The 10,609-nt window shown below is 38.7% G+C and overlaps 1 protein-coding gene across 1 annotated transcript; it reads right to left on the minus strand.

Annotated features, from left to right (window-relative positions):
• Positions 1-7,951: 7,951 nt before the first annotated feature.
• Positions 7,952-9,929, minus strand: LOC130467533 (protein FAR1-RELATED SEQUENCE 5-like). The gene is made up of 2 exons (XM_056836066.1): positions 9,873-9,929; positions 7,952-9,148 (listed from the first exon to the last, which is right to left on the minus strand). The coding sequence occupies exons 1-2, from the start codon at positions 9,927-9,929 to the stop codon at positions 7,952-7,954; spliced, it is 1,254 nt and encodes a 417-aa protein (XP_056692044.1).
• Between the last annotated feature and the right edge of the window lie 680 nt (positions 9,930-10,609).

Consider the following 10,609-nt stretch of genomic DNA (forward strand, 5'->3'; position numbering starts at 1 on the left):
GCTGGAAGTCTCGACGACGAACCTGCTCTTGGCTTTATCTCCAGCCATGGCCAGAATTCTTAGATCTAGGGTCAAGCGGTGGAAAAGAAGATAAAGTACAAAAAAAGCAAGAAATTCACAAGAAAATTACCTTCATCGGAAGCGGAATTCGACGACAAATCAAATGAGGCAGAGTCCCGACGTAAATTCCCAGAGAACAGACGAATATCTGGTAGAATTTGAAAGGGGAGAATCGCCTGAATTAAATTTTGAGAAAGCGGTGTGAAGCAAAGTGCGAATAAGAGGTTGAGTTGAGTATTTATAAGGAAGCCTCCCAGAAACCGCTTAACTTCCGCTCAGCCCTACACCGTAAGATCAAAAGAAGTCGGAAAAACAATCAACACTTGTCATAAGTGCATGGATTCAAACCCCCTTGTTTGAAATAAAAGGCAGGACTTTTGGACTACAAAAACCGTCAAGATGCATATGGATCCCCGTTCATTCAAACATAAATGAAACGGGTATGGCGGGCATGTTGTTTGGGTGCCCAATTGGTAGTCAATTGGGCCTGCCGCGCAAAAACCCATTTGGCTAAATACACAACATAAAGCCATACACTCAAGGCTCTACACCCTATTCATACGGCCCAAAGGCCCATTGATCACAAATGCCCTAGTAGCATTTACTACACAAACACTATATATATGCCGCCAAAGCGCATATATCAAGGTACATCATTTTACTGCCTTAACACTCATAACTTTTTAGAAAACTCTCTATAGAATCCAAACCAAGTACTTACTTAGGAAAAGTCATTCGTGAAATCATGCACCTTTCGCCCTAATTAAAAAAAAAAAGCGGTACAGTTGGTTGAATCCAACCTATGGTCTGTGAAGATGCGTTGTTAGGTGCTCCAATTCCATTGAGGCCAAGAGCCGCCGACTCCAACTACTATCCATGTACGATCGTCTTTTTGAGCAAGAGCTAAGGTCGCTCCGTTTACTCAAAGGTTTTGCAAAAAATATGTTGATTCAAAAAATCTCAAAAAAGGGTGATAAATTGGAATCCAATTCGAACAGTTCATAAGAAGTGATCCCGTTTTTTTCATCGGGTCCGGGTAGAGACCAAAGATGTGCCGCGCGTGATTCATAAGATTCTATGAGAGATCAAAAAGGGTACAAATGCTTTATTTATCACTGGATGGGCTTTTCTCGGAAACACCCCCGAGGCTAATAATCTTGTCATTGTGCAGGTACATTTAGACTCCACACAATTATTCAAGCGATATATTTCACATTAATAAAAGGGCCTTCAAGTCGAAACTCATTGTTTCAACACCGTAACACGTAATATGTCGTTAAATTGTTTAGTGATTGTACGTCGAACGTGTCCAACATATACATTGGCATAAATCACGTCAATGAAAAGGGAAATGTATGTCATCATGCCAAGTTTATATCTGGGGATAAAAGGTTAGAGACGTGGGTCATTTTAATCCCTTTTTCAGTCATAATCAAATTAATCAAACCAATATATAGCTGGGAAAAAACGTTAATTTTGCTGTAAAGGAATACTCCAACTATATCAACCAAGTTAACGAACGACATTATTTGTGGCCATGTCATTCTTCGAACTCCATCTTCAGGTAGATTGCGAGAGGTTAATTTGGATTGTAGCCATTGTTTTATTAATGTTCTTTCCAAACACGGGGTGGAAAGTAAGCCGCAGAACATTCTCCACCAGGTTTATGATGTCAAAAGAATATCTTAAATCTATGTATATAAGTGATTATTATTCCATCCATCCCGGAATATTTGAACTGGTTGACAAGTATAAAGTTTAATACAAATAAATTGACTTATTATTTAATTATATGGTAGTTGATAGTGGTATTTTTTAATATAAATAGGTATATGTGTCAACTTTTTAAAGTTTCTTTTTGTTTGTTTTAGCTCGGTGGAAATAAAATCCCAACCGGCATAAGCACTCGTAACTGCTTCATTTTTCACTGAGCTAATAGCCCGTCGTGCGGGCCCCCAGCGGTAGGCCATTTTTCTCCAACTGGAATCCCTCTTCCTTATTTCGGGAATCGAGGGGTAGGGCCGTAGGGGGGATCGAGGGTGCATGGGACCACAAAATGACATGTGAAAGGGTAGTGATATAATATTTATAAAAGTTTACCATTTATAGAAACGGTGCAAATAATCCGGGATGACTTTATAAGAAAAGCGGTGCAAGTATTCCGGGACGGAGGGAGTACTTCCTATATTTTAAATCTACGTATATATAGATTATTTTGTATACACTCTACGTATATATGGTAGGGACGGAGGGAGTATATTGGAGGTGTTTGGTTATGAGAGATTTGGAGAAACATGATTTTTTGAGGTGCATTAGATGTTTGACCATTTTAAAATGTTAATGGAAGCGTTTGGTTAGAAGGGGTTTGAAAAAAGTCTTAGGGAACAAAATCTAATTCTGTAAAAGCTCAATATATACATTTTTTGCATTAAAAAGGGGATAACTTTATCTAAAATACTCAATATGACAACTTTATCCTGTGAGATTACTTAATATACATGAAAATTAAAATGATCACAATTGAAATTAACAATACCTTATTCAAATATGACCTAAACTGAGCTCAACAATAATCAATAATTAAATACTCCGTATGACTTTTAATGTTTATAACATTTGAATGATTAAGCTAGTATTTTTTTACGTTAAGTTTTTACAATTGGTTACTTTGATCAACTAAGGTCCTGTTTAGTTTACCTTATTTCAGGACCTTATTATTTATTTCAGATTTAATCAGATCAGATCAAACCAGACCAGATTAGATCAAATCAGATCAGAAAACTAAAATAAGTTTAGATCATATCAGATCAGACCAGACCAGATTATTATGATGATGATTATTATTATTATTATTATTATTATTATTATTATTATTATTATTATTATTATTATTATTATTATTATTATTATTATTATTATTATCATTGTTATTATATTTAATATTTATTACGGGGTACTATTATTGCTATAATAAAAAAGAAATTTGTTGTCGGTGCAATTAAAATCTATTACTTAAGGCATAAAAAAACATTAACAAAACATTCAAATTCATCATGTCCATATTAAAACCATTAAGTCCAGATCAGAAACGATATGATCAGGTCATGTCCATATCAAAACTCATTTTTATAGATCAAAACTATTACGGAGTATATATCTAGACCAGAACTGATAGAATCAGATAATATCCATATCATAACTGATCTGTACAGATCATGTCCAGATCATGTTCAAATCTGCAAAGATCTTGTCTACATCAGAACCAATTCTTACATAACCAATATGTTCAGATCAAAACCGATTTGTACAGATCATGTCCAGATCAGAATCGATATGTCCAGATTATAACTGGTCTAGATATCGACTCTATACAGATTATGTTCAGATCGGAATTGATCGACAAAGATCATGTCCATATCAGAATTGATTAATAGTGATCATGACCAGATCAGAACTGATCTGTACAGATCATGTCTAGATCAGAAATGAACTGTATAGATCATGTCCAGATCAGACCTCATCTGTACAGATCATGTCTGATCTGGACTGAACTGTACAGCTCATAACTGGTCTGTACAGATCATGTCCATATCAGAACTAATCTGTATAGATCATGTCCAGATCAAAACTGATCTATACAGATCATGTCCAGATCAGAACTGATCTGTACAAATCATGTCCAGATTAGAACTGAACTGTACAGATCATGTTCAGATCAGAACTAGTCTGTACAGATCATGTCCAGATCAGAACTGGTCTGTACAGATCATGTCCAGATCAGAACTGAACTGTACAGATCATGTCCAGATCAGAACTGATCATGTCCAAACAGAACAGATCTGTACAAATCATGTCCAGATCAGAATCGATCTGTACAAATAATGTCCAAATTAGAATCGATCTGTACAGATCATATCCAGATCAGAACTTATATGTATAGATCATAACCGATCTATCTAGATCAAGTCTAGGTCTATCTAATATAAGGAATAGTTAAATCATGAGCAAAGTCAAATAAATAATATCAATATTATAAATTTGTGTAACATTTATTTTACACGTAAGTCGTTTAATATTAATAAATTAATGTAGATTTTTGTTTAAACTTAATTATGAATAATCAGATCAAAAAAAATAAGTTCAGATCAGATCAGACTAGATCAGATCAAACCAAGAAAAATATGGTGAACTAAACAGACCCTAAGGTATTTTAAGTCATGCTTGAATAACTCCTATTGGACCTACTATGCAATTATGCATTACAGTAGTCATTAGTGGACAAACTGTTGTAAAAAACGTGTGCCATATACTTGATGCTTGTCGTGGCAGCAGCATGGAGACTTGAGAATGGCTTTACATTTCAGCCATGTGTTATTCCTTTTAGGGCAGCTCGACACGTGGAGTACCGGTGACATATTGTCATACTGACATATGGGTTGTTACTTGTTCCTGCTTAAGTGGAGCGCTAAAAGCCGCCCCAATATACTCAAAATCGCCCTAATCTTTTACATCAATACCCTTATTTAATTTAAAGTAACTTTTTATTTTTCAACCCTCCCCCTCTTAGGAGAGAGAAACTCCCTTCACCGGCAGTGTAAAAAACGGACCACCACCACACCCTTCACCATCCCCTGTCAGCGGCACCCCTTCGTTCCCCTCGTCGGCGCTGTCCCCCTTTCACCGGCACCCACTTCGTTCCCCCACCCCTCTTCGTTCCATCACCAGCTCGTCCCCCACCCCTCTTCGTTCCACCAGCTCGTCCCCCACCCTCTTCGTTCCCCCACCACCAGCTCGTCCCCCACCCCTCTTCGTTCCCCCACCACCAGCTCATCCCCCACCCCTCTTCGTTCCACCAGCTCGTCCCCCACCCCTCTTCGTTCCCCCACCACCAGCTCGTCCCCCACCCCTCTTCGTTCCCCCACCCCCTCTTCGTTCCACCACACTTCGTTGCCCCCCTCCCCCATAAACGCACCACCACTTCGTCCCACCCCTCCTCCGATCCCTCACCCCTCTTCGTTCCACCTCCACGAAGTCCCTCCTTTCGTCGGCGAAGACTGTTGAAGCAGCGGCAGAGATGACGGGTGGAAGACAACCGGCAAAGGGAAGAAAGGAACGACCATCGAAGAGTTCGAAACAACCGTCGGCGAAGAGAGCAAAACCACCGACGAGGAAAACGCGTGCACAAATTAACGTAAGTCTGATTTCAATTTGTTCATTTTTTTGTTGATTTGTTCAATTTTTTGGTTGATTAGAACTTGTGAGGGGTAGCATCTGTTCTTTCTATTCAATTTTCATATTTTGATTTTGTAATCAAATTCAATTTTGAAAACCGCCGTTGATCTGTTGTGGTAGCATCTGTTCAATTCAATCAAATTCAATTTGTTTAATTTGGAAATTGTGGTTACTGATGTATTTTGGATGATTTGTGCAAATTTTGGATGATTTGGTTAATTTGGATGATTTGGTTAATTTGGATGATTTAGGGGCTTACTGATGTATTCTTTTGATTTGTTGATTTGATTTGAATTCGTATTTGATGTGAATTCGTTTTTTTATTTGTATTCTGATGTAAATTTTATTTGTTGATTTGATGTGAATTCGTGATTGTTGTATGTTAATGTCGATGGATTTGTTGCTGGATTGGTCATGATTTTTCATGTTTGTTGTATATTGGATTATGGGTTTAGAAAACATAGACTAATGCGATTTTAGTCCCGTTCATGGTCTAGACTTATGGAATTAAGCCCCGTCCATGGTGGGAGCTTTAAACTCGAAAGTCCCTTCCATGGATGGAGCTTAAAATGCATAAGTCTATATTTTTTTTAACAACTCAAATAGATAAGGACTTATGCGATTTAAGCTTCGTCCATGGTCTAGACTTATGCAGATTAAGCTCGAGCCATGGAACGAGCTTAAAATTCATAAGCCCCTTCCATGGATGAAGCTCAAAATGCATAAGTCAATAACTTTTTAAAAAAAACAATAAACCGATATAGACTTATTCGTTTTAGGTTTTTTCTAAATTAAAAAAAATCAACTTTTTTCCATGACGTTGGCCTTAAAATTTATTATAACTCTTTTGTTTATTGGTTATTTTTTTATATAATTTGGATTGTTAATTAGGCATTTGTTATGAATAGTGAAATAATATTCAAAATTGATAGTGTTATTAGGCTCCATTGATGCTAATAAAAAAAAAACTTGTTATGAGAATAAGAAAAAGTATACTCATAATTATAAATTATTTTGATGGTAATTAATTATTGATTTTCAAATATATAGCAAAAAGTTGGGGAATCTTCCTCCGTGTATCTCACTAGCGATGTTGACTCTGGTGCTCGACATACTCGAGATCGATGTATTGATGCTTCAATTAGGAGAGAGAAGCAGGTTGCACGAGTTATGCAACCGGTGCATGAGAGTGAGTCTTCTCGTCCGTTTGATGATGAAGATGTGGATCATGGATTTGAGCAGGAGCTGGAGGCCGAGTTGGATTTGGAGGATGAGGATGTTAATGTGGCTAGGGAGGATGTTAATGTGGCTAGGGATGATGTGGCTAGTGACGATGATTCTGTACCAGATGTTGTTTCGATTATGAAGGGTGAAGGAGGGAAGTTTGTTAGATCTGAGTCGAGCACTGCGAGGATGAGTAAACGACAGAAGCAATTGGCAAACGAGTCTTGGATAGTTGGGTCTCATATCTCGGGTGGCCCGGTTGATGGAAGCGTCATTCCTAGCTTTGGGGGGCATGTCGCCCGACAGATTTGGGATAGGGAAGAGCGAAAGGTGTTGTTGTGCCAGAATAGAAGTCAGGCTTGTTCGACACTTAACTACTGGAGAGAGTCAGAGGAGTCACAGGAGTTGAAGCGACGCGTAGATGCGACTGGATTAGCCCACCTACCATATTGCATGTTTGCACACATCGATATGCCTTTGATTTCTGCGTTCGTTGAACGTTGGCAGCCTGACACGAACACTTTTCACATGCCGTTTGGGGAGATGACTATTATGTTGCATGATGTATGGCATATCCTTCGCATTCCAGTTGATGGGCGATTGATTTCTGCGCAGAGTGACTCCGTGCAGTTAAAGGTTGATATGATTGAGCTACTTGGAGTTAGTGTGGAAGATATGAAGTCTCAGTCTCACTGGCGTGGTGGAGGTGTTGCCATTGATTCCATAGTCGATTGTTGTCGTGATAGTCAGCGCTCCGTTGAGACGAGTGTGGTTGGTTGGATGTTGTTGATGCTTGGTACATCATTGTTTGTTGACAAGAGTGGTAGTAGACTGAGACCAGCGATCATACTTGAGCTTAAGGATGGTGGTGAAGAGAGTATTGCTGAGTATTCTTGGGGTTCCGCGACCCTTTGCTATCTTTATCGCCAGCTTGGGGTCGCTAGTCGCGGTGGAGCTCAGGGCATCGCCGGATGTTTGACGCTTCTGCAAGCATGGATATATGAGTATTTCCCTACTTTTCGGCCACACACTTCTCGACTTACATGTGAGCCTGGTAGAGCTCGTGCCGTCATGTGGAGCATCAGAAATGAGGGCAAGAGTTTAGTTCGATTACAGTCCTTTCGTAGGTCCATAGATCGGTTGACATCTGCAGAGGTAAATAATTTATTTTCATATGTATTACGTTTGCAACTAATTGCAATATAACTTCTGATTTTGATTTTCAATTAATATTGTAACTATAGGTGACTTGGTTGCCTTACGATCCTGATCCTGCATCGACTGTTCCGAGGACTACATTTTGTGGTTGGCTTCGATATCGTGATATTATTGAGCCATATACGCCGGACCGTGTTTTACGTCAGTTAGGGTATGTCCAGGTCATTCCATCCCCTATTTTGACACCAGAGTTTGCATATAGGCCGATAGAGAGCCATTACCTTAGGAAAAGCCCGCCAAAATTTTCCGCATGGGGTAACCATGTACCATTCAAATACTCAATTACCTTAGGAAAAGCCCGCCAGGAATCCTGCATGTTCAACACAGCTAGATCATACTCAACACTAGTTGGAGCCTCCATTATTCTCTTCCATTTTTCATTCTTGAATCTCTCACCCATGATTTTATTTCCACATATATTCCCCACAGCCGCCTCTACATCCTTGTTGATATGCCATGAACAAAGTAAGTGTTTGGAGCGAGGAAAGATTTCGCGAATAGGTCTCATAAGACCTAACTCACGATCTGTCACAATTGCTGTTGGATGTACCTCATTACCAAGCAACAACCTTAGTTTATCTAACACCCACCCGTAGCTTTCAGCAGTCTCGTCCTTCATGAATGCATATGCAATGAGAAAATTCTTGTTACACGGTGTAACCCCACAAATTTCAAGGAATGGCATCTTGTATATATTCGTCTTGTACGTAGAATCCATGCCAATGACCCATGGATATGTGCGTAACAATTTCACCGATGTAGGGTGTGCCATGAATGCGTGTGTCACGACATGAGCCTCCTCCCTAATGTAGTGCAAGTAATCACTCTCTTTAGCAAGATGAAGAAATTGACTTATACTATCTCTTCCTTCTGCATCATTCCTCCTCATCCGATCTCTAAAATTGTAGATGTTTCTTCTATTGGGGTTCTCCTCAGGGAATTGTTCTTGGACAGCCGCCAATATGACATTTGGCCTTGCTTGAGCGGAAGACATATCACGAACAAGTTGCTTTGCGCCTAGACTAAGGCCGCTCATCTGCCGATTACCCTCTCGATATGTAATTAATTCATGGTTGTGAATACCATGTTGTTCAGGACCCAAAACAATATTCCAACCTTCACCATCTTTGCATGGTGCCACCTTAATCAAAAACTTGCAACCACATGCTTGGGTTTTCGTGTTTGGTCGTTCCGCAGTTTCCAAATTTCTTCCTTTGCCTCTATTTCTTTCACCGCGGTTACATCTCAAGTACATTTCTCCTCGTTTCCATGAGGACTTCACAAGCTTAAAATCATTGCTAATAGCAATGTTTCTAGCCCACTCAACAGCATCATCATCACTCGAAAATATTTCAGAAGTTACGAATTTTGGATTATAATTAATACCATCGCTTCCAAAATCTAGTAACGGAACCTGCCCATTTAAAAAAAAAAAAAATCTTTAAACAAAGTAATTTTTACAATCAATATATAAGAAAAATACTAATTTTATTTTTATGACATAAACTTATGCAGTTTAAGCTTATACCATGGTAAGGACTTATGCATTTTAAGCTCAAACCATGGTGTAGACTTATGCAGTTTAAGCTCCTGCCATGGTATGAGCTTAAAACGCATAAGTCTGTCCCATGGTACAAACTTAAAATGCATAAGTTTGTACCATGGTCGGAGCTAGAATTGCATAAGTTTATGAATTGTTTTAAGTACACAAAAATTTTAAAAAAAATCTTGTGAATTAACAGACTTATGTATCGTAAGCCCACACCATGGTGTAGACTTATGCATTGTAAGCCCCAGCCATGGTACGAGCTTAAAATTCATAAGTCTGTACCATGGTACAAACTTAAAATGCATAAGTCACTAATGTTTTTTTCGGAAAAATTTAACCAAATTAAACAACAAATAAAAAACTTAAAATTTAACGGACTTATGAATTTCTAGTTCCATCCATGGTATAGACTTATGAAGTTTTAGCTCCGTCCATGGTTGGACCTAGAATTGCATAAGTCTGTACCATAGTTGGAGCTAGAATTGCATAAGTCTGTACCATGGTATAGACTTAAAACTCATAAGTCTGTACCATGGTCGGAGCTAGAATTGCATAAGTCCATTAAATTTTTTTCCGGAAAAAAAAATACCTCTTGTGAATTTGAATTTACTCCGGTAGTCTTGGCCATGTAAAAGTTGTTTCGCATTGTGGTGGTCGGCGTGGTGTTGGAAGTGGGTTCCGGCGGCGGTGCTCCGGGCTGCAGTCACCGGCGGTGGTGCTCCGGCAGGAGGTGGTGCTCCGGCGGTGGCGGCGCTCCGGCAGAGGTGGTCCGGCGGTGGTGCTCCGGCAATGATGTGGGGGAAGCGGTAAAAAAAGAAATGGTAATGGTAAATGTTAAAAATAAAGGGGTAAATAAAGAGGGTTATATAGGTAAAATATTAGGGCGGTTTTGAGTAATGTGGGGCGGTAAATAGTAAGCCCCCTGCTTAATTAGTATGGGATTGATTTAATTACACTAAAACAGACATTAAAAATGACATATGTCATTTTATAGTGAAAAATATTTTTGCCAAAATTTATTTTCTTAGAAAACATATCTTATTTTATTTATCGAAAATTCTACAACGAACGTCGTGTACCGTTTGTTACCACTATTAAAACAAATATTGAGTACCGATATTTACCACTATAAATATGCAATCTGAGTCGATGATACAACCACGATTTACAATCTTATACGGAATATACAATATGGAGTAAGATTGTATATTCCGTATAAGATTGTAAATCGTGGGCACAAATTCTTATTTACAAAGGGTGTACAATAAATATTGTACACCGGAGTAAAAGTTAACTCAAAATGTTTAAAAGTTGAGCTTATATATG

Source organism: Spinacia oleracea, chromosome 2 (assembly GCF_020520425.1).
Source record: "Spinacia oleracea cultivar Varoflay chromosome 2, BTI_SOV_V1, whole genome shotgun sequence".
In the NCBI taxonomy this organism is placed as follows: Eukaryota; Viridiplantae; Streptophyta; class Magnoliopsida; order Caryophyllales; family Amaranthaceae; genus Spinacia; species Spinacia oleracea.